Raw genomic sequence first — 23,814 nt, 5'->3', positions numbered from 1 at the left:
CCCACTGCCCAATCCAGAATGCCTGTGGATTTTGAAATGGGTACATTTAGGGACATGAGGTGGGGGAGGCAGGAAGGGGGTGGGGAAGGTTAGGTTCAGAAAAGATGGAATTTTGAAAGACCAGCGTTCTGCTGCCCTTTAATGTAGACCAGCTGGCGAGGCCGGGGAGGTAAGGAGACGGCTTGCGGTGGCCTCGTGGCCGGTGTCCAGCCGGGCTCCGGGGAGGCAGGCCCCTGGGCTGAGGACTGTTAGGCCGCCACACGGTTGGGGATGTAGTCAGTTCACCAGGACACCTGAAACTGTGGGAGCCTGTTGCTGCTCTCATCAGGAGTCTTAGAACACGGGTCTATTTTCCCGTTTATCGGTTCCTGTGATTTGCTTGCTCTGCCCCAGTTTCTGTACAGTTTGAGGGGAGGGGGAGACATTGAGATTCCCTGAGGGCACCCCAGGGCCTGTGTATTCTGATGCTGGCTGCTCCCCAGGGCTCAGACCTGCCTGCAGATAATGTAGCTTGGCTTGCCTGCCGCAGCCTCCAGCCAACCTGATTACCTCCCCCCTTGGGGCTTTAAGTCAAGGGCAGTGCCTGGGAAATTAAATTGCTCTCCCCACGGCTTCCTCTGGCCAGGGCCCGCTGTCTGGAAGAGGCTGCAGTGCCTGGGGGTGGGGAGGCTGGGTGGGGATGGAGGGGAGCGGCCAGCTCAATGGCTCCCCCACCCCCCCCACTGCAGGATCCGCAGGGCCTGCCACTACATCGTGAACCTGCGCTACTTCGAGATGTGCATCCTCCTGGTGATCGCGGCCAGCAGCATCGCCCTGGCAGCTGAGGACCCCGTCCTGACCAACTCGGAGCGCAACAGAGTGGGTGCATGGGCCCCCTGGCCACCCTCCCCGGTGCCGTGGCCCTCCGCCTGTCCTGGCACCACCCCATCCCAGCACTAGAGGTGACCCAAGGAAGGGCCCGGGGAATGAGGGAGCAGGGAGAAATCACTGGAGCCCGGCGGGGCTTGGAAGGGGGCGGGGCTTGCAGCCACCTGAGGGCTTGGGTGCAGGGTCTGACACAGGATGTGGGTGTGAAGTGTAGGCCGTAGCCTGGAGACTGGAGGCCCCGGGGTGTCGGTCAGGAGACAGGAGGGAGGTGGGGTGCATCAGAACCGACAGGGACTCCGGGTTCCCAGGCAGCAAGGGGGTGAAAGGTTTGCGGGTCAGTGGAGACTCAAGAAGGTAAGTTTCAGCCAACGTGGGGGATGGGCCAGCCTGGCCGCCACACCCTGAGGCTCCAGCGGGACCTGCAGCGGCGATGAGCGGGGGCTGGGCAGGCGGGCAGGCGTGTGCGGAGCCCGGTGGGCACACGTGACCTCTGCACCCCCGCCATGTCTGTCCCACAGGTCCTGAGGTATTTCGACTACGTTTTCACCGGCGTGTTCACCTTTGAGATGGTCATTAAGGTAAAAATGTCTTGGGGAAACCTGGATGGGGTTTGGAGGGGTCCGCTGTCTGCTCCCCGGGGCGTAGCGCCCTCTCCCAGTGCTGTCAGCGGCTGGCCACTGACAGAACCTCTCCTCTGGCCTCAGGATCCTGACTAAGTCCGTGGTGGCCCCGCGTGACTGTGCAGCTCTGTTTAGTCTGGGGAGGACCTGTGGGTGTGGCTGGGGGAGGAGCCAGGCTCACTCTCTGAAGGCAGGGGCAATGCAGGCAGACTTGGGGGCCCCAGCCGCCCCCCAGCGTGAGCCTGGGTCTGTGCCAAGGCGAAGGGTTAGTCAGGGCCGAGTTCCCGGACCCGTCCAGCCCCAGCCGCACCACTGCCCTCCGGCCCGTCCCCACCACCCAGACACCCAGGTTTCCCTCGGCGCCCAGCCGCACCCCTCACTCCTCTGGGGTTCTCCCGTGTGTGTGTGTGTGTGTGTGTGTGTGTGTGTGCGTGTGTGTGTGTGGTGCGTGGTGCTCTGAGCCACTGATGGACGGGGGGAATGCGGCAGCGTTCTGGGACGGCCGAGCAGCCTGGCTGAACCCCGGTGGCTAGGAGCAGGGGCCTTGGGCCTCACCGTCCCGTGAAAGGAGCCTGTTGGCTGCCCCTCAGGTCCCCCTGTGGGGGTGGTTGTGGGGACCGTGGCCGTGGCTGTGGGGAGCCCCGAGCTCAGGGCACACGGCACCCACACCGCCTGGGCTCACGGGCGGCCATGCCCTTTCTCCGCAGATGATAGACCAGGGCTTGATTCTGCAGGACGGGTCCTACTTCCGAGACCTGTGGAACATCCTGGACTTCGTGGTGGTGGTCGGCGCGCTGGTGGCCTTTGCTCTGGCGTAAGTAATTCTCCTCTCCTCGCTGTTGGGTCTCCTTCCCTCCCTCCTTCCCGAGACTCTGGCTGATTGGAGGTTGTCTCCGGGGCCGGCCTGAGAAACGGTTCCCACCGCCCAGTGGCGCCCAGGAATCCCCACCCGCCCCTGCCCCGCGGGGGGCCCTGCGGAGCTCTTGCGGGCCCCTTGGCTTCAGCTCACGTGCCCTGAGTGAAGGGGCAGCCGGGAGAGGCCCTAGGGAGAAGTCAGAGGCCGGGAGTATTTTTCTTGAGGATGAGGGAACGCAGACAGGTGCCCGCCTGTGGGGCAGGGCCTCCCAGGGCTCAGGGAGGGACCGGCCTGGCTGATGCGCTGCTCTCTCTGCGCCCGGTTCTGTCACACAGAGGAGCGGCCGGAAGGAAACGTGCCGAGGGCAGAGCCGAGGTCGGCCTGGGGAGGTTCTCTGCCCCTGAGCAGGGGGGCCCAGATCCCTCCCGGGGACCCTGGAGCCGTGTTACCGTGTTTAACTCCAGCGGAAGGCCTTTCCCAGCCTCTCTGCACGGCACCCTCAGGAAGACATCCTCAAACCCTGGTCCGGCGACTAAACCGTGCGCTTTACCTTCGGGGACCCAGCCCTCGTGGGGTCTCAAACACATTCTGACGTTTGCTCTGGAGTGTGGCCTCGGAGAGGGCTCCCCCAGCCCTCCGGGGGGTCCCTGGGAGGTGAGCTCCTTGCTGGGGCCTCGACCCCGGGCCGGCGTGAGTGGCAGCCTCTGGGCTCGGTCTGCGCCGTGTTCCACGACCGAAGCCGCTGCGCCCCTTCCAGGTGGCGCAGTGGGACCCCTCCAGCCTCTCTGAGGACAAGGGGGAGCCGGGTCCCCTAAGCAAGGTGGGCTGCACCGTGTGAGGGGACAGAGAGAAGGCTTTGGGGGTTGCTGCCAAAGATGGCAGTGGCCGAAGGGAGGCAACAAGATCCCGCGCCGCAGCGTCAGGGAGGGCTCACCTGTCCTGTCTCCTCCCAGTGCGCCGTCCGCTCCCACCTCTGCCCGTGCCGCAGAGACAGATGCGGGGTGAGGGTTAAGAAGGAATGCCCCACCCCCATGGCCAAGGGCGGGAGCTCTCGGTCTGTGCAGAGAGGAGAGGTCCCCAGCTGTGGAAGTCGCCCAGAGCCTGGGAGTGGCCTGGGTGCGTGGCTGCCCCAGCCCCGGGGGACCCTCCAAAGACGAGCTGGTAGAGGCAGTGTGGCCCGTGACCCTGAGCTGGGCTGGCAGTCAGGACAACTCCTTGTCCCTTGTCCCCAAGTGCACCTGTGAATTAACCCTGTGAGAGTCGAGTGTGATCACCTCTCATAACAAGCAAGCTCCTGGCACGCGTGGCTGAGCCGGACGGGGGGGAATGTCGCACACACACGGTGTTTCTCAGTGGACGGGTCAGGGGTTCTCATGGGAGGATAAAAATAAAGGCGACTCCGGCCCTGCCGCGGGGACTGCCAGCTTCCTTCCTCCTCCCCCTCCTCCTTGAAAGAAGCATTCGGGCATTCTGCCTTGTCCTCAGGAGGCCCACTGTTCCCTTAGAGATGAATAATAGCCTTGGGGTTTGAAAAGGTCAAGTTCCCCTCTCATTATATCAATCTGTTTGCATACATTGTTTGCTGCACTGTTCTCTCTCACTGCGATCTCAGTAACGTCTCTTTGAACGAGTGAGGAAGCTCAGAGGCAAGAACCTGCCCCCCCTTTACCAAGCACAGCGCCCCCTGGGGGCAGCAGGGAGAAGCAGGAGGGAGGCTGGGGGCTGCGGAGCCAGGCACACCTGGTTCGAATGCCAGCCCTTCCGTGTCCCCGAGCCACAGAGCAAGGCACTGACCCTGTTACCCTCAGTTTCTCCTCTCTGGAGTGGAGGCGGACTCGTGTGAACAGTGCTTAGCACGGGGCTGTGAATTCCCTTCTTTCCCGTTCCCTTCTCCCATCACATCATGCATCTGGATATCGGGGCAAAGTGGGTGTTGCTGCGTAACACATGGACATAGTCGAAGGTGAGTCCAGGCTGGTTGTCCAGGCGAGGTCGTCACATATGTGCACACACACCTGTGCCCACGTGCCTGGAGACCAGGCAGGTGTGTTGGTGCCGTGTGGAGGGAGGTGCATTTGACAAGAAGCATTGCTCGCCCACCCTCTGCCCCCAGTCCTGCTGCCTCGCCTCAGGTTCAAAGCAAGGGTGATGGACCGGAGGGTGGCCATGTGCCTTGTTCCTTCTGGTCCGTGTGACACGTGGCGGTGGTGGCTTTGGTGCTGGCGGCAGGGGAAGCCTTAACAGCCCCAGAGCCGCAGCGTCTCTGTTGGTCCTCAGACCGACCGGGTGGAGGGTGGGGAACCCCGGGGATCCCTGGATTCTGGGGTCCTCGCTTACCTGATGGATTCAGAGTTGTGACCCTTCCCTTGCTTTTACTGATGTCACTTCTTGAACTTTTAAATTGTTTCTCTCTGAAACATACATGGTACCTGCTCGTCCCTCTCCATCCCCTCTGACTTCTGTCACCCCCTTCCCTCCAGCTGGTCACTCGCCTTTCTTCCCGCTTCCTCCTGCTCAGGGCACCGGCCACACTCCCCGATCCTCTGGCCTTCGGTGCACACGCTGAGGTCCAGGCAGCACTTTTTCTGGCCCACATGCTCTCGAGTACCAGCTCTGCCCTCTCCCTCCCCTCGTTACGGGCACCAGAGAATTCAGCATTCCCATCACTTTGCTAGGACTCGCCAGGGTCCCACGTTCCTGAGCCGGGCAGCAGAACAAACTGTGTCCCACTGCGGGGCTGTGGCCAGGGGCTCAGCCCAGCAGGGAGCCAGATGTGGGCTTTTCTGCCAGCTCTTCGGGGACCCCACCCTTTGTTGTCTTCACAGCTTTCCTATTTGCATGCACAGCTTGCGTATTCGCCCCTGGGAACGCCCACTCTTCAGATAACCCAACCCCTGTCCTGCCTCCCTGACACCGAACCTTGACCAGCAGAGGTGTCTGCAAAGGCTGTAGACTCTGTTTCAGCGGAGCAGAGAGTGGTTGCCATGGTAACGCCTTTCCGCGGCTTCCCAGACATCAGAGGTGACTTGGCCTCCCTTCCACCAGGGCCTTCCAGAGCCATCTCAGAACCCAGCCTGAGTCCCAGGAGCAGCGGCCCCCAGCCAGGGAAGGGAGTGGCCTGTCACTGAATTCTCAAAGCAGCCCCGCCATGCCCTGAGCCCCGAGGCCCCCTGCGCCCCGCAGTGGCAGAGGCCTGCCCTGCTGCCTGGTCTGTTTCCCACAGGCTCAGGTGTTGTGTCCGTGGTGGCCGAAGAGAAGCTCCTCTTCTCTGTGGCTGCATACATCCAGGGAGGAGATTCTGTATAGTGTGAACCTGACCGATTCCGTGCAGGAACGTGGTGACTTGTGAGGAGGAGGGGAGGGCTGTGTCATCGCAGGCTGACCCGGGGTGACCCGGGGCAAGAAAACCAGTGCAGAGACCCCCGCACGGCCCCGCCCTGCTCCTGCCGGCCCACTCCTACATCCTGAAGTGTTGGCGCCAACACGCAGGTCTCCCTCCCAAAGCCCCGCTCCTGTCTCTGGGGAGGCGGGTAGGGCTGTGGCAGAGGCTCTCCCTGGAGCCATCGCCTGTGGCGTCCCACCCCCGGGCCGAGAGGAGACTCCACGTTGCCGACTAGGAATGTCCTGGCTGCGGCCTCTGCTCTTCAAGGTTTCGGGTGGAGTCTGGGAGGGACTGGGTCTGTGAAGCCTTCCCTTTTAGCTTTCACTTTCTGAAAAAAGGGGGATTGTTCTGTTGGGTCTTCACTTCACGTGGAAGGGCCGGCACCTTTCTCCCCGCGTCCCCACTCTGTGGCCGTCACTGGTGCCTCTGGCCTCCTGGGTGGGCGCATGGGGCTGGTTCCAGCCTTGGTGTTTCCAGGGGTCTGCACATGAGGCTCGCTCCCTCCCTTTGGAACACCCCGGCCCCCAACTCAGCTGCTCCTTGGGGAGACCCTGTGGCCACTGTGCCAGGTGAGTTTGGGAGCTTCCCGGTGTCCCGCATGGTGAGGCTGAGGCGATGCCGCTGGCCCTCGGGGTTCGTGTCCCCGGTGTTTGGTGAAGGGCCTTGGGCGGGCGGGCAGGTGGGGTCCAGCTCAGCGTCACAGGAGAGAGGCCTGGACCGAGCGTGGGACGTGTGATCCCCCACCCTTCCCCGCCCCGGCAGGCCCTCGCCCTCCTCACTTCCACCGTTCTGCACGCTCGAGCCAGGGTGCCAGGTGAGCTCTCCCGAGTCGGGTCCTGAATAGTCCGCTCCCTGCTCACAGTGGCTTGTCGACAGCAGTGGTTTAAAAGAGAACTAGCAGTTGTGCTCCCACTCCCTCCCCGGCTTGGGCCTGGGCATCGGTCGGACCCGAGCAGGCTGTCTGGCAGCTGAGGCCCAGCTTCCCAGGGCTGCGTGCTGTCGTAGCGGGGCACAGGGGCCAGCCGGGGCTCCTGCCGCACAGGGAGCTGGCCCACGGCCGCGCTCAGCCTTCCCTCACTCGGTCCTTAGCCAGGAAGGGAGCGTATGAGTCAGTCTGCCTCTTGATGCCAGAACGATCCGGAATTCTCGCATTAGCTTTTACTGCATTGTTTGCGTGGACGTGGGTCGCTCTCCCGACACTTGACACAGTACCCTGAGGTGGATGAGGTCTTCGGGATGCACGCAGAAGTGGCCGCGGCAGCAGAGTGGGTTCCGAGCTCAGGGAGGGAGGTGCACAGGCACGGGCAGCTGCAGATTCGGGGTGGGGGGCCCTGGAGGAGCTGCGGGATGTGGCTCTGCTTCTGGGGGAGCGCTGGGGGCTGGGCGTCCGGGAAGGTGGGAGCTGGTGTGTGCTGCGGTTCGGCAGCGCATGGGGGCCAAGGCACCACCTCCTCGCCTGACAGCGGGCCGGCCCTTCCTCCCGTTCTCCTCTGCCTGCCTGCGTCCTCGGCCGTGCCCCTCACACCCCCAGCTCTGCCTTGGGGCGTCCTTGTTGACAGTCCCCGTCCTCCTGGAACTGAGAGGGGCGCCCCCAGAGGAGGCTGGGAGCACACGCTCATCGTGTGTGTGGCAGAGAGGAAAGTGGGCGGAGAAGTCCCGCTGCAGGCGGAGACGACCCATTTACCCCCGAGCGAGACGGGCCGTCCAGTCCCTCTCTGCGGAAGAAAATGACGGATTGAAGTTAAATTTAGCCCTTGGGTAGCCCATTGACTGTGGATTCGGGGTGCCAGCTGAGCTGGAGTTGGAAATTTCCAGCAGCGAGCAGATAGAAAGATGTTGTTCCTCGAGATTCCAGCCTTCAGAGTCACCTTGGGAGTGGCTTCACCTGCCCTTGTGCCCAGGCAGGGGCACCGCAGGTGATGAGTGTCCATGGGCGCTGGGAGCGCCCAGAGCTGTGTGTGTGAAGTGAGAGCCACGTGGGGCGAGTGCCTGGAAGAGAGAGGTTTGCCGTCTGCCTGCTCTTGGCATTGAGTCCTGCTTCGTGTCCTTTGATGAACCCTGGAGAGAGTGTGGTCTGTTGCGTGTGCCGTTGGCACTTCGGGGACCCCTCTATAGGAGAGGACCTTTTGCCCGTGGAAGCCATGGGTGTGCGTGCCTGAGTATTTTCTCTTGGTTGCCGAGCATGGATCTGGGAGATGGTTGGTTGGTGGTGCACAGGACCTCAGCCACAGAACCAAGCAAAACAGAATGATCCAATCAGAGAGCACGGCCCCGTCCACGCGGCCCCATCCATGTGATATGGATAACGAGACCCGGATCCAGAGGGCGCCCTGCACCGGAGGGGAGCCTTCTCTGCAGGGGAAGAGCCGGCGTCACAGGATTAGCAGAAACAAGCCACACGGCCCTCAGAGTCATTTAGAGTAATTCAGGTCGGCCGAGATCATGATGGCACTTGGGAAGTGTCCGCTCAGATGACGTGACCCTCCTGCCATCTGCTTACTCCAGCTCGCAGAGGCTGAGCCTGGCACTGTGAAGCAGCCTCCGGCTGGGGGTGGGAGCGGGGGGCATGTACTGGCTGGACTTCCGCCAGCACCAAGGCCTTCTTAGAAAGATCAGCAGATGGGGGGAGGGGCGTTGAGAATATGAAGACTCAGGGCCAAGACAGTGGGGGACTAGGCTGACCAGCCTGAGTAACAAAACTGCTGGAAGACAGTCAGGTGCTCTGCTCTCTCTCTCTCGCTGCTGCTCTGTCTGCGCTCAGACAGAAGTTCCTTCCAGTTAGGGGGTGGCGAACGTGAGCGTGTTCAGGGAGCTCGTTGAGGTCCGGTGCAAGAAGGAAAGAGCTCCGCACTAACCATGTAGCACAGAGCTGGTGCTCTGGGCCCAGAGCAGAGAACGATGGCGGAGTGACTGTGGACTTGGAGCTCAGGGGAGACCTGAAGATGCTGAGGGACGAGTTGGGGAGAAAGATAGTCCCCACCGACCGCTGCTAAGTGGTGACAAGGTCGAAGCACTGGACTGAGATTGTTCCCAGAAACGGGCGAACTGGCCTGGCCGGCAGGTCCGAGAGAGCCGTCCCCCCGGAGACGGGCACTGCCGATGCAGAGGGGGCACCCGCTCCTCGTTTCCACGCGTCTTCGGAACTTTGGAAGTGCTCGCGCACCCTTCGTGTCGCTGGTCACTGGACCGTCCTGTTTCACAGCTGAGAAGTGGGCTGCCTGAGGTCCGACTGGTTTGACTCGCTCGACTTGTACATAGCAAAGCCCGTTCTTAACCAGTTGGTTTTATTTTCTTAATTTCAAGTTCAGGGCTCTCTCCACGACACTAAGCTCCCCTCTATCTCCGATATCCTAGCTAGTTCCAAGCCATGAACCCTCATAAATTCGAAGTAGTGACTTGGTGTGGATCTCTCCCCCGCCCACAGATTCTTCTGTCTGTGCCCGGGGACGCACCAGACCGTGTGCCGGCTAGGCAGGGCCGCCTCTGACCTTGTCCCTCTGGCTGTTCTGTCTGCACTGTGTCTGACCGTGAGCCCTCGTAGATCCCGGGCTCCTTAAGGGCACTAGAAGAGATACCTCAGTGTTTGAGCTCAGAAACAGCTGGCTTCTTCCACTGTTTCCTTCTCCCACTAAAGCCCTCCAGCAGTTCCCCTCCGGAAAGGGGGAAATGGTGCCGCCGGAAGTAAAGGCGTAGCTTTCGGAGTCCGATGACGCCGGGTCCGAATCTCGGCACCATGAGTTATTAGCTGCTGACCTCGCTGAACGTCTACTTGCTCATCTCTTAAGTAGGCATTAAAAATAACTGTGTTTAGATCTTGTGAGAGTTAAATAAGGTGAAATATATTCAATGTTCAACACAGTGCCAAACACCTAGCAAGCGCCTGATAAGGGGTAGTTATTCGGCCTGCCAAGGAATAGTCCAGACACTTCAGCGAGGCTCAAGGCTCCTCCCAGCAGGACCCTTCCCCCTCCTGACACCCCAGCAGCCTGTCTGCTCCCTAATTCAAGAGGGGCCTTTGGAGCCCCCTGCCGGTCCCCCCCCCCCAATCCCCAGGCTTGTCAGGGAGGGCTGAGGCCATGCCACTTAAGGGGAAAAGGCTTTCCAGAGCCCACTGGCCTGCTCTGCCTGCCTTGGAAGGGGAGCTGGTTTCTGGTGGAAATCAGTTCAGGAGCCTGTCCTTTGAGAAAAGGGGGCCGGAGGCTGGAGCGCGGGAGATTATGGCGGATGACGAGTGATCGATCCCACGTGGAGGGGCCGGAGGGCGACTCGACCACCGAGCTGGAGAATTCTCATCTTTCGCTGACGAGACGGACAGAAACATGGCCTTTGTTTCCTGGAGAGCTGCCCTGGACTGAACCACATAAGCGGGGACCAAGTGGAAATATTGAGGCGGCCCGATGAAGTCCCAATTAAGGTGGGATCAGCACATCCCAGCCCAGGAAATTATCCTCAGATGCAAGCATTAGAGTTCGTTTTGAAACCCAGTAAGATTTCACTAATTAGCTAGGCAGCGTAAAAAAAAAATCTGATTATATATTTAGTAGCAAAGACTAGCGGAGTATTGGCGAATGAGTACACTTAAATGGCTGGTGAAAAGCGTGTGAACTATTTCTGAGTCACTGTGCCGCGATGTGCTCGCCGAGTTCCTGCTGCCCCTTTGAGGAGACACGTTCCATGCGATCTCGCTGACGTGGATGAGGTCTCGCGGGCTAGGGAGAGGGCAGGCTGTCCCTCAGCTTTCGCTCAAGACAGAGGCAGCCTCGGGGCGGGGGGGGGGGGGGGAGAGGGGCGGGGCGGGGGGACCTGTGTACTCTGTGTACTTGTTTCCGTGAACTTTTCGTTCAGATCACAGCCTCCTTCCCGTGGTGCTGAGAGCTTCAACGACACTCGCACCTGCTGGCTTGTTCACTCGAGGCCTGTCTTCCCCCCAGACCTGGGTTTTGAGAGGGCAGCAGCCGTGTTTGTGTTGTTCACAGCTGGGGGTTCCCAGCACCCAAAAGAGCCCCTGACGCATTGGATTGGAAGGGCTCCGTCATTGCTGCTCCGTGATGGTGCAGAGGCGTGTTTGACCGACCCGCCTGGGCTCCCGGGGGAGAAGACGCTGTGACGATTTAGGAGACGGTATTGTGTCTGCCCCCTTAACGCTTGGAGAGTTTCACATGAAGGATTCAAGGCTTATGAGGCCTTGTGTTCACTTCCCAAATCACTATTCGTTTGTCATTGGCAGTGACATTAATAGAATTTTGCATACGGGGTCGCTTGCCGAGTAAAACGGTCATCAGCAGCCTCGGTGGTAGATGGTGGTGTGGTGTGCGTCTGCGGCGTGTTAACAAAACATTAAGAGAGGAAGCTCACCTTCACTGCAACCAGCAACCGGGAACCAGAGCCTGAACTCCGGGCGCTTCTCAGCAGCGGCCCGCTGGTCTACCCGCGGCGCTGCACAGCAGTCCTGCCCCGAGCCATCCTCCTCCGCAAGGCACACCTTCCTGGACCACGGTTTGCTCTGCAGTTAGTGGACGGTGGGATCTTTCCCAGCTCTGGGCTTCGGGGAGCTGAGTGCCAGAGCCTGGAGCAAGCCCGCTGGTGCAGAGGCTCAGCTCAGAGCGAGAGCGCCCAGCGTCAGGCAGACTCTGGTGCACAACCCAGCTCGCCCTGCCAAGGCCGTGCACCCGCTTAGCCTCTCTGGATCTCTCCTGAGAAATGAGAGGGGTACCCGCACCCTGAAGTTCTTAGGGCGTCCAGATAGAGAGCACTCAGCCCCGAGTCTAGCCAGGAATGAACATTTACAAAGTCAGCTCTCATTATTTCTATCCCACACGCTTTACATTCATCTGTGCTCTCACCCTTTTTGTTGTCACTGGTAGAGCGCAGGTTATCTCACTTTAAGCTGCAAAGGAAGTAGCTCGTGATGGACAGCTGGTTGTTCAATGTGTCAAAAGGCACCATTTGTGCGACATCAGGGCCTGGGAGACCATGTTTCCCCCGGTTTTGAGGCGGTTTTATGGTGCAGCTCGTCGGTGCTTTGGGGAGGGGCCAGAGCAGCCTCCCGGGGTGGTCTCGTGCCCTCCTGGGATGCAGTCCTCCTGAGACTTAAAACGCCTGTCCAGGGAGATGCTTTCCGGCCTCGGTCAGGGGTAACTCCTCCAGCCGGTTCCTTACACGTCCCCTGGGAACAGGCAGCGTGTATCTGAAGACGACCAGGGAACTGGAAGTAAATGCCTACGGTTGGAAAGCTTCAGTTCAGCGAGGCTCCCTGGAATCGAGGATGGTGTGGGGAATGGCACCTGCTTGAGGCGGTTTCACCCTTCACCTCTGGCGGGGGGGGTCCTGAGCAGGTGGGCTGTGCACACGCCACGGCTATGAACGTGACCTCGCGGGCCTGCCCAGTCTCCTGCTTCGTGAGGTTTCCTTTTCTCCATGAAGCTTCTGACTTTCTTCTCCCCTCCTCTCTCTCTCCATTGCTTTCCGCTCGGATCCTCCATAGGAACGCTTTGGGGTAAATATTGATCTCAATTTGCTCGGCAGGAAAGCCCACGGGGTGGGTGGGAGGAGAGAGCAAGCATGGCTGGAGGTGGGGAGGGAGTGGCTCCTTGAGGAAGGAGGCCTGGGGAGTCCATGTGCAGGAGTTTGCATGGTGAGTTGTGTTGTCAGTGAAACTCAAGGGAACATAAATCGGGAGCCACCAAGCCTTCCTGGGAAGTGACCCTCCTCATTGGAGTGCGTATGTATTTGGCTTATAGGGTGCCTCTTCTAGACAGGCAGATAGGTGGCCTGTTGTGGTAAAGGCTTTATAAAATACACAGACCTCTTGCATGTGTCACTGCGGTATTTTTGGATTATCCATACTCACTTCCAAGGTTGATGGAAGTGACTTACAGGTCATGGCCTATCACCATTACAAGGGTCTTTAAATCTACAACCGAGCACAGCCAGCATCCTGTGAAGTATACTTAATATCTTTCTGCCTTGGATGGACTCTTATCCCCCTGTCGGGGGCGGGTGTGACAGGAAGAGTGGGGCCAGGAGCAGCTGAAGCCCTCCTGGTTCCCGTGGGATGTCCCGGGTCCCGTGGGATGTTCCGGGTCCCGTTTCCTCCGGCGGGTGGTGTGCTGGTCATCGGGGCTGGCACGAAGAACGAGCCAGAGCCTGCGCTCCTGACCGAGCGCCTCACTTCCTGCCATCTACCCGTTTCGCAAATTGCAGTTGTTTGAACAGGATGCAGAGATCTCAGGGGACGAGCAGGGTGGAGAGAGACATGCAGGTCGATTTATCCACTTCATCCAAAATAACGAGCAATGTATTTCATCTGTTGGGAGCGAGCGTGGCCAGTTGGCTGCGGAGGGCAGGTTGTGGGCTGTAGGGCGAGGATAAGGGGGCGGGGCAGGCGCTGCAGCTGGGCCTTCTCCAACGGCGGGGCTCTCTGCAGCTTGTGCCAGCGGCACGGCCTCTGAAGGGGGGCACTGCGGGAAGAGCCCGCCCCGCGGATAACTGGGTGTGAGCCACAGTCCTGCACACCATGCTGTCTCTGGAGCAGGCAGCCCGGCACAGCAGGGGTGTCGGGTCCCCATCAGCCTCCCTCACCCTGCTCTCCCCTGAATGGATGAACTCTGAAGAGGTGACAGACCTAGGGCCAAAGCAAGGGCTAGGTCAGGTCCCCTCACAAGGCTTGCTGTCCACCGTGGGTTGCTAATCTGTGCAACCAATGCCACTCGAGAGCCCACTACTGCAGAAGCAGCGGCCTAGGCCCACGGGGATCCATGGGGTGGGGGGGGGCGGCGGGCGCCATGTTCCCCAGTCCATTGTCTTGTTCCTTTTTCCAGTGTGGTAATCAGCAGCGTTCCCGCTGGCTGTTAGGAAGAAGTGGTGTATACTAACGCGTGTGCCTGTGTGCCCGTGTGTTCCTCCACGTGAGGACACGGGGCTGAGTGTGTACACACGGGGGAGCGCCTTGTAAATGTTCCCGAAGCATGTTTTGTGGGGCCTCCCAGAGGGAATCTGCTCCAACCCAGTGTCTGGCCTTTTGCCGGCCTCTCTCCCCCTCCCCCCTGCTGGTGCAGCAACGTGAATGTCACTTTTATTTCTCCCTGTCCTGTGGCTGCCGGGGGGCTCGTCCCCTGCAGAACCAACAAGGGGCGGGACATCAAGACCATCAAGTCCCTGCGGGTGCTCCGCGTTCTGAGGCCGCTGAAGACCATCAAGCGCTTGCCCAAGCTCAAGGTAATGTTTCCTGGGCTTCTTCTCAACGAGTGCACTTTTCCTGTCTCCTCTCTCCGGCCACGATGGGCTTGCTTTTGTGGAACTGTTTCTGGGGATTTTCCTTTTGCTCACGTGGGGACTGAGGCTCTGTTCAATCTCCCTGCCTGAACTGCGAGTCTTGGTTTCAAAGGAAAATAACCAACACCCCGAGAAATCTACAAGGGACAGTTGCCCACTGAGTCCAGCCCCAAGTGACATAAATAAATACATATCCCCCAGTCCTCCCCTGAGGACGTGCTTATTGACTTTAGAGAGAGAAAGAGAGAGAGAAACATGGATGAGTCACCTCCTGTATGTGCCCCAGCTGGGGATCGAACCTGTATGTGCCCTGACCAGGGATCAAACCTGCAACCTTTTGGATGACGCTCCAACCAACTGAGCCACCCAGCCAGGGCCCCAGGGGACATTCTGTATACTCTGGCTGTGGCCTGTCACTCGGGAAGACCCTGTGAGGCTGTCCGGGAGCCTCCCCAAGCAGGAGCGGCAGGAACCCCCTATCTGTGGCCTGCGCACTGGGTCAGGCCAGGTAACCAGGGGTGGCTTCTCTCCTCACACTTCCAGCGCAGGGAAGGGCCTTCCAGCACGGACCCCTCCTGGCCTTGAGGCACAGGTAGGTCAGTGACTTGCCCAAGTACAGAGTCATCTTGGGCAGAACAGAGGAGAAATGGGGAAGTGAGCCAAGGAGAGTTTTAAGTTCTTCCTGGTGCCAGGACCTCTCATAGGCACGTGCCGCCCTGGTTCTCCTGCTGCCTGACCCCCGCCCTCCCTGCTCACCCACCCTGGGCTCCTTCCCTGCTCCTTCCCGCCCTGGGGTGTGCTTCACCAGTCAGGTTCCGTTTGCTGGCAGGTGGGACCTGCCTCTGCACACTTGTACATTGCTGTTCCGGAAGCCGAGGTGTCACGGGAGAAAAGTTACCTCCTGAACTCCTGTGCACGAGAACCTGCCGCCAAGGGGGAGGGAACAAGGGACTCGCCCTGCTTCCTCGTCCCCCGTCCCATTGGGTTCGCACCCCTCTGCTCCCCCCCACCAGCTCCTCTCCCACTGGCCCCTGCGGCCCTCGGGGCACTGCTTTTCTTCCCGCCCTCTGGCTCTGCAGAGAGGCAGCAAACCCAGCTGTGTGTCAAAGGCTGGGAATGGCAGAAAAATCACTTCCAAAAGGCCCCGAACTGGCAGACACGGCTGCCGCTCAGAGCCCAGGGCCGGGCCCCCTGGCATGGGCTCCCAGAGGTGCTCATGCCCCCACTCCCCCAGGAAGGGTCCTCACTGCCTGATCTCCTCCGGGAGGAGGCACCTCCCACAGTGTCGGGGGCCTCTCACAGGCTGTTCCGTGCAGCCCTCCAGCAGGTCTGCGCTCCTCTCTGCCCCACCCCCATGCAGATCGGGCGGGACGCCTGGGCCAAACACCCTTGTCAGCTTCGGTCCAGTGGTCTCCTCTCCTCCGAGCTGTGCCGGGGTCCTGGGTGGGCATAGGTGGCGGGACGAGATTAGTTAGCAGACTGGAGGGGCCCCCCCAGCCTTGGCTGGTTCCATGTAATTAGGGGGAGCGGCTCCTCTCTGCCGCTCCCTGACCCGAGGGAGACGTTGGTGGCTCTGACAACTGCGCGAGGCTGCGAGCCACCCGCAGTCCCTGCAGTGCTGAACCAGTTACACCGGCCGTGGGTGCTCACCCGGCCCTGGGAAGCAGCGACTGCGGAGATGCGCCACTACCTACGGTGGGGCCGGAGTCTCCAGCACCCTAAACCTAAAATCCTAGAAAATAACCTACAAATGGCTTGAGATGTGTCACGTTCCCATGTAACTTCTCACAGTTTAGGGCTTAGAATGGCTTCTCCAGAGGCGCGTCCACTGCCTTTAAGTGAATGTCCTGATTCGGCCCCCACCCCGGTCTTCCCGTGTGCGCACGGGGGCGGCTGCCCATCTCTTCCCATACCACCTGCTGCAGCTTTGCCCAGCTTTACACTGGAGAGCATTTCTGTAATGGGTTGTATGTTACCGGTGCAAATACATGAACTTACTATAAAGCATCATTAAAATGGACAAAGATGCTAGTTTATTATTACTCTAATCCATTTAGAAAGGTAAAGAGAAAATACTACACATGCTGTGTATGAATCAAATCTGAGAATGTCACCAAATACAGGTGAAGTCAGGGAGCAAACTATGTAACAGCTAAAATGGGCTAAAGGGTGTCAAAGGTGCCTTTCTGCAGTAACTTCCCGTCCTCCCACTGGATAGAGGGCACCTAATGGGCTTCCTCGAAGGAGTCCCCCCACTGCCTGGTGGCATCTGGTCTCTGTTGCTCTGGGTTCACTGTCAGATTCAGAGCATGTGCCCCCTTCCCAGGTGGTGGGGACGTGCAGTCCTGACCGGCTCGGAAGCCACTGCTGAGCCCCGTGAGCGTCATTGCTTAGCAAGGCGATGACCTCCTGAGGCCCCTCCTCACTGGGCTGGCGGGTGGGGCGCGGCCCCCGCTGAGCCCCGGGCAGGCAGACGCACAGGCCGTGCCAGGGACCGTGCCACACCCCCGGCTCCTCCGTGCACAGGCTGTGTTCGACTGCGTGGTGACCTCGCTGAAGAACGTCTTCAACATACTCATCGTCTACAAGCTCTTCATGTTCATCTTCGCCGTGATCGCCGTTCAGCTCTTCAAGGGGAAGTTCTTTTACTGCACCGACAGCTCCAAGGACACGGAGAAGGAGTGCATGTGAGTGCCCCCGGCACGCCCCGTCCACGCCGCGCGCTTTCTGCTGGCGCGTGCTCCCTCCACAGGCCTGTTCTTTCTCTCGGGCCCGTCGCCTGCCTCTTTCAGGAAAAAGGCATGAGTGGGAGCTGCTTGTGTCAGACCTGGTACCTGGCATTTTGTCTCCGGTTTTTCCATTTTCAATCTTTATAACGACCTTTTGAGATAGGTTTTACTTGCATATCATAGATGTGGAAGCCGAGGCTTAGGAAGGTGCAGTTGCTCGAAGCTGAGCCGTGACTCAAGGAAGGATTAGGAGTTAATCTTCCACCTCTCCGGGGCACCGAATCCCATTTTTATTCCTCGGTGTTTACACTGCCTTTAATAAAATTCCTGCCTCACTTCATCTGCATGCTGATCCCTGTTCGCCCGCATCGCTGAAGTCCCCGGAACTGCCTTTCTCTCCCATGAGCTGGAGCGAAGAAGCTCTTGCATTTCTCTGCTGGTTTCAGAGGCAACTACGTGGATCACGAGAAAAACAAGATGGAGGTGAAAGGTCGGGAGTGGAAGCGCCACGAGTTCCACTACGACAACATCATCTGGGCCCTGCTGACCCTCTTCACCGTCTCCACGGGGGAAGGCTGGCCGCAGTGAGTGGCGGACAGGGTTGCCTGTCTGGGAGCTGGGGCGGGGCCAGCCAGTCGCCTCCAGGAGCTGATTCAGGGTGATCCAGGCTCACCCTTTGTTGTTGTGCCAGGGAGAGTAAGTGGCTGAGAGAGAGAGAGGGAGGGGGGTGGGGGCAGAGGAGAGGAGAACTGGAGATCCTTAGGGCAGAATCCAGAGGAAGATGACGAAATCAGGGAGACGTTTGAAACTCTCGATGTCTGAGCCAGGTATCGAGGAGCTGAGTGGCCCTGTCTGACTCCTGTAGAACAAGAGAGTTTTCAGAGCTCCCCAGCCCCTGCGAGAGTCTCTGGGAGCCGTTTTAAACAGGTTTGCCCTTCAAGTTGGCCCCACGCCTGAGGACTGAGGGGTAGGGACGAGGTGGCCGGACCCAGAGACACGTCCTGGGATCAGACCCCTTTGAAAGAGGACAACAGAATGCAGTTGCTTAGCGGCCCGTCGCTGTGGGGTGACTTCTCAGGGACCTGGCAGTTGCTGAGATGCCCCCTTCTGGCGGCAGCACGCTCTGCTTGGCAGCACGGTGCCCAGTGGGAATCCGGGTACTGAACACAGTGACCTGGGCTGTAAACTAATGTCGCTCCGTTGCTGAGAAGCTGGACGAGTGACGGAACGGGCTGGAGAAGCAGTGGGCTGCGGGCCGCTGAGCCTCCACCCTCCTGCTTGCTGCGGACCCGAACTGCTAGTGGGGGCCCTGCACAGCCAAGGGGGTCAAATGAGAAACTGTAACAGGTGGCACCTCTTGTAGTGAAGCCTTGAGTCGGAGCCGCTGCCCCTGTGGCCACCCACACCCACGCCCCCCTCCGGTCCCCAGAGTTCTGCAGCACTCCGTCGACGTGACGGAGGAGGACCGAGGCCCGAGCCGCAGCAACCGCATGGAGATGTCCATCTTCTACGTGGTCTACTTTGTGGTCTTCCCTTTCTTCTTTGTCAACATCTTTGTGGCTCTCATCATCATCACCTTCCAGGAGCAGGGCGACAAGATGATGGAGGAGTGCAGCCTGGAGAAGAACGAGGTAAAGCCAGTCCCCTGGGGTGCGGGGCAGCCGGGGCTCTGGGATGGGGACTCGGGGATTTGGACCAGCAGTGTTAGGAAGGAAGACTTGAGTTTTCTTTTTTTTAGATTTTATTTATTTTTAGAGAGAGGGGAAGGGAGAGAAACATCAATGTGTGGCTGCACCTTGCATGCCCCCTACTGGGGACTCGGCCTGCAACCCAGGCATGTGCCCTGACTGGGAATTGAACCAGCGACCCTTTGGTTTGCTGGCTGGCACTCAGTCTACTGAGCCACACCAGCCAGGATAGAAGACTGAGTTTTCTTAACTGAATGATTACAGAAAGAAGATGGGGAAGTTATTCAGTCATTAACTAAACATTTTCTGAGCCTGCGCTCTGTGTAAGGCCCATAGATGCAGTGCCTAGTCTAGCAGCATGAGTGGTTTGGGTGGGGGTGGGATTCAGCCAGCTCCTCACCTGTCCCTGCTCCTCTGTGGCCCGTGTTTGCTGTAAGGGAAGGCGATATGGCTCGCCTGTCACCACTTTTCTAGTAATAGTCCTGGCACATTGTAGAGTTTATTATTTTTATAATGGAACTCAACTAGAAACTGAGGCTATAAGAGAAATACAGATAAAGTGCTCTGGGAATGCCTAGAGAGTTTTTGACTTCTGACTGAGGGCATCTGGTGACGCTTCCCGCCCAAACATCTCAGCCACACGCCACGTGAGAGCACATTATTAACACCCGCTAAGCTCTCACCCTGCGTGGCAGAACCTCCCCCAGTTCTATTCACTTGAGGTGACACGTCACCTGCAGACGATCCTCGTGGCCATTTTTACATCGGCTCGCGCAGCCCTGTTTTGTTGTGTGGTTTTTGGTGTGTTTGTTTTTTGCCAAATGCCGTCCTTTCCTAACCATCTGACAGAGCAGAGCCACCAACAGGCAGGGCCTGGGGGCCTGGGGGCCTGGGGGCCTGGGGGCCTGGGGCCTGGGGGCCGGGGGCTGGGCCAGCAACCGACCGCGCCTCTCCTGCAGAGGGCGTGCATTGACTTCGCCATCAGCGCCAAGCCACTCACGCGCTACATGCCGCAGAACAGGCACACCTTCCAGTACCGCGTCTGGCACTTCGTGGTGTCCCCATCCTTCGAGTACACCATCATGGCCATGATCGCCCTGAACACCATCGTGCTGATGATGAAGGTGAGCGGGCGTTGGCCGGACGCGCTGGCGAGGTTGGACCGTGGCGACTCTGCCCTCATGGAGTGATTGCGTGTGCGCCCAGGACCTTGGGAAACACTCCCGCTCCCCACTTTGGGTCCTTACCTACTTTTCCGCCGTGGAACCTCTTTCTGATCTTCCGTCATCCCGCAGCCCAGCCTCTGGGTCCTCGGGGCAAAGCACAGTGAGACACAGCAGTGGCCAGCCGTTCCCACGGCCAGGGGTGGTGGTGGCAGGGAGATTTGGACAAGGGCGATGTGTCGGGAGGTAAAGAGGACCACGGGGTTCTGACAGAGTGTGGGAAGCGATCTGACCTTATGTCACACTAAATGGGCAAGTCATTAACTCTGGAAAAGGCTTCTGCCCTGCACCCCGTCGTCCCGAGGAAGACTGGCTGTGTTGCTAATAAGTGGGGGGGGGGGGGGGGGGCTTGGCCCGTGTTCCCCTCTGTCTTGTTTGGTTCTGCCACACAGACTGCGTGGTCTCCCCTGCAGCATTCCTCGGCCACCTCTCCCACACCACGAGCCACAGTGGCCCCCAAGGGCAGGGCTGCATGGTAGCCAGGGCCCATGACCCGGACTACCCCGCTCACCCTGGGGGTTTGGTTCTGTTTCTCCTCCCCTCTCCTCCCGGCAGTACTACTCTGCTCCCTGCACGTACGAGCTGGCCCTGAAGTACCTGAACATTGCCTTCACCATGGTGTTTTCCTTGGAATGTGTCCTGAAGGTCATCGCCTTCGGCTTCTTGGTACGTCCTGGAGCCCGTGCTCGGCCCACGCGCCTCCCCAGCCTCTGCGGGCAGGAGGACGGTCGCCCCGACTCGACAGTGGCCCATGTACCCACCCAGCTCACCAGGGCTCCTCTGGCTGCTCAGGGATCTGCCGCAGAGAGGAGCCCGTGCGCGAGGGCGTTAGGGGAAAGGGCGGAGGAAGCCAGACCCCCAGGGGCGACAGTCACCGGCTCTCACCAGCGCCGCAGTGTACACGTCGCTGGGGAGCCAAACAAGAATTGGGCTGATAAACCCTGAGTGCTTGTTTACTGTGAAAGGTACGAAGTGTTACAACTCCAGCGGGAAACTACCTGTCCCCCTAAGCCGCAAACGTAGCTGATAATAGGTTTTTGCCTAAGTGTCCTCCTCCCCTTAGTTACACGAAGAGTAATTTCTGCCAACAAACGCGTTTGCTTCATAAGCTTGCATAGAGCAAATGACCTCTGGAGTGTGTGTCCGTGGGCGCGGGGCAGGGAGAGGTGTGTGCTGCGTCGGGGTTTGGGTTCGGGAAGGGGTGGGATGAGGTTTTCTGGCGGAGTCCTCCTCCTCCTCCTCCTCAGCTACTAAACCACGATCAGCAGATCCTGGCGTCTGCTCTCGCGAGTGTGAAGCAAACCCGGCCCACTGCTTTAGTGTGCTATAGACAAAACAGTCCTCTCTGCCCCCCGCCCCTTGCCTCAGTGTTTGTGGGGGCGCCCGTGGGCTGCAGAAAAGCCCACCCGACAGCTGTCCCACGCTTGTTCAGTGTGGGGGCTTCCATCACAAATTATGGCTGTCTGCGCCTTTCCTGCGCGGAGGGAGACTTGGCTTGTTATCTGAATGAGGTTTTGATCATGGCACGTGCTGATTGTGGGGTTGCTTTCGCTCCCTCGCCGGCTCTTTGAAAAGTCATTCATTGGACGGCGCAGGGAGGAGAGTGGAAGGAAACCCATGGCGGGGGGTCGTGTGTTGTTTGCCCGGTCCCTCTCCTGTGTTTGGGGACTGGAGACTCGGGGAAGTGCAAGAGGGAAAGGAAACAGGCTGGCCCTGCGGGGGGGATGGGGGTGGGGGGCGAGCCGGGGGAAGGACACGTGGACCGCGACAGGGAAAAGCTCTCTTGTATGTGCATCTTGACTGCTGGCCTGTGGCATTGGCACCGTTTGTGACTTCGGTCCCCAATGACCAAATAGTGCTGAATACATGCTAATGAGCTTCCCGGGATGACTAGGCCCCAAAGCCTGGCCCCTTTCCACCCACGCCCCCTTATTTTCACTCAAGGTCTCGAGGCGTTTGCACACCTTAAAGGACACCGTTAGGCCCAAGCGAGTCTGTTAGTCGCCAGGGCGCTGTGGGTTTCCAGAAGACCCCGGTACGCACTACGTGCTGAGTCGGGTCTTCCCCGTGACCGACGCGGCCATGGTGCAGGTGGCATCATCACTGTGACTGTTGTCCATGTCTGTGAGGAAACCAATGTTCAGATCAATCGTACAGCCTTTTAAAGATTGCACAGCAACAGGCAGGCGAATTGGAAAGTGTCGCGGGGTAGAAAAGGAAGAAGAGGGAAAAGGAGGGAGAGGATGAACACTGGTTGTCTCTCACGTGCCAGATGCTTTATAGATTATTCATTCTGGCTTCACAGCAGCTCTGTTAGACAGGAGTTGCCTTCTTTTACGGGTGTGCTTTTGCCCGAGGTTGCAAAAAGGCAGAGCCGGCATTCAGATCCAGGGCTGGCCGCTGGAAGGCCCACGCCCCGTCCACCCGAATCGGCTAGTCCACATGACAGCATGCTGTTCCAGACCATGCTGTGTGGCAAAGCGCCCTCACCTGGAATCCAGGTCTTCTGTCCTCTGAACCCCAGATTTGCAGTCTCTCTGCTGGGTGGCGGCCATCCAAGAACTAGGCAGCTCCCCCGGGCTGGGGAGAGGCGAGCCCTAGGAATGGAGGGACTCGGAGACGCAGCCTGGCTCCGGCTCCAGCCACGAAGGAGTGGGTGTTCCTGGTGGAGAGTGAGATTGCTGGGTGGCTATGTGCCTTAGTTTCTCCGCGTGCCTGGCAGGAACCTGTGGCTTTGGAGTCAGACAAGCCTCACTTTCCTCATTCATAAAGTGAGGCTAACAATAGCTACCTTATGTGTAGCTCAGATGCTTCGGCAACGTGCCCAAGGCGTCTAAGGCTTCTGGTCCTGAGTAGGTGCTCCAATGTGCAGCTCCTCTCTCCACACACGCCTTCCCTGTCTTTGTTGTTGCCTGTCTGTCCCCACTCTTCTTACCAGCCCTGCCACTCAGTATTGCATGAGCGCAGGTATCGCTGTCCACCTCTAGACTCCACAGGAGGGATCAATGAATTGACGAATGCCAAGGGCCCGGCCCCACGTCTAGCCCACAGAGGAAGGAGTCACCGATGCCAGCCATGAGGATGGGAGGGGGTGCACCTCTGCGGTGCTCTGAGAGTCTCTTGTGAGCAAGGAGGAGACGCTGGGGAGACCTGAGCATCCTGTGTCTCTTACGGAACACAGCCTGAGCACGTGACCCGCTCCTCTGTTAGGCGGAGTGTGACCTGGTCGGGGGATTTTCTGGGTCCTTTGTTTCTCCTCCATCTCCTTCAGCCCACTCACTTTATCACTGCTTCCTTCCCTTTTATTCCTTCCACCCCCTCGAAAGGAGTAACAGAGCAGAGGAGGAGGGGAAAGATTAGGTCTGTTCATCCTATTGCAAATCAGCGGTGGTTTGGAGAGGCTGCGCGGAGTTAGAGGGTATTTTTGGCACCTCTTTCGTCCTTAGTCACTTAGGACCTGTCTGTGACTTTTATGAATAATCGAAAGTCAGAACTGTATATTCCTAAGGTCATGTGACACAATATGGGTAATTTAAAAAGTTATTGTAGAAAACCTGGAAGTGACACCGTAAATAATGATTGTCTTGTAGGTAGCAATGATCTTTCTTTTTGTTAACGTGTGATGTTCTTGGCCATAAATCTCTTTCTTACGTATGAGCTCTGTAGTCGTGCCTTCAACAACAAGGTCTTCAAATAGTGATGGAACTGCTTCCCAAATGACCGGCCCAAATTAACGAAGCCGAAACAGCGTTTCTGGTTAGACACGGGAAACCGAAGCCAAGGGCAGAATGAACTTGTAGACAAATTAACAAGTTTTCATTCCAAGTGACAGAGCTATGTCACGAACGGTATCTTTTCTCCATTTTAATTTTTTTTTCTGGTTTCCTTTTCCTCCTCTCTCTGGTGCCCCGTGACTGAATGCACTCGGCAGAACTATTTCCGGGACACTTGGAACATCTTCGACTTCATCACCGTGATCGGCAGCATCACGGAAATCATTCTGACGGACAGCAAGGTGGACGGCTCCTAGATCTCTCCTTTCAGCTTGGCCCAGAAGTAGCAGTAAAAAAAAAAATCCTTTGCACGATCAGTCCATTTTTAGCTCATCAAACCAAACGTGTGTGCCCTCTGCGTGCTGGGAGCTCACTTCCTCAGCCCTGAGCTCTAGCCAGAAA

At 58.8% G+C, this 23,814-nt stretch overlaps 1 protein-coding gene across 2 annotated transcripts in view; it reads left to right on the top strand.

Annotated features, from left to right (window-relative positions):
- CACNA1E (calcium voltage-gated channel subunit alpha1 E) overlaps positions 1 to 23,814 on the top strand; it is a 410,647-nt gene that overhangs the window by 348,208 nt on the left and 38,625 nt on the right. Inside the window, exons 24-34 of one of the 2 annotated variants that reach the window (XM_036015954.1) lie at positions 729 to 858; positions 1,386 to 1,445; positions 2,195 to 2,301; positions 12,210 to 12,221; positions 13,846 to 13,942; positions 16,526 to 16,686; positions 17,175 to 17,312; positions 18,158 to 18,359; positions 19,376 to 19,540; positions 20,195 to 20,305; positions 23,571 to 23,654. In XM_036015954.1, the coding sequence (XP_035871847.1) occupies positions 729 to 858; positions 1,386 to 1,445; positions 2,195 to 2,301; positions 12,210 to 12,221; positions 13,846 to 13,942; positions 16,526 to 16,686; positions 17,175 to 17,312; positions 18,158 to 18,359; positions 19,376 to 19,540; positions 20,195 to 20,305; positions 23,571 to 23,654 (1,267 nt within the window). The remainder of the gene's footprint in view (positions 1 to 728; positions 859 to 1,385; positions 1,446 to 2,194; positions 2,302 to 12,209; positions 12,222 to 13,845; positions 13,943 to 16,525; positions 16,687 to 17,174; positions 17,313 to 18,157; positions 18,360 to 19,375; positions 19,541 to 20,194; positions 20,306 to 23,570; positions 23,655 to 23,814) is intronic. The other variant, XM_036015953.1, reaches the window with a different exon arrangement.

The sequence above is a fragment of the Phyllostomus discolor genome, chromosome 14 (assembly GCF_004126475.2).
Source record: "Phyllostomus discolor isolate MPI-MPIP mPhyDis1 chromosome 14, mPhyDis1.pri.v3, whole genome shotgun sequence".
NCBI classification, from domain to species: Eukaryota; Metazoa; Chordata; class Mammalia; order Chiroptera; family Phyllostomidae; genus Phyllostomus; species Phyllostomus discolor.
The sequence above is the reverse complement of the archived record's forward strand: the minus strand, read 5'-3'. Positions and strand labels throughout refer to the sequence as shown.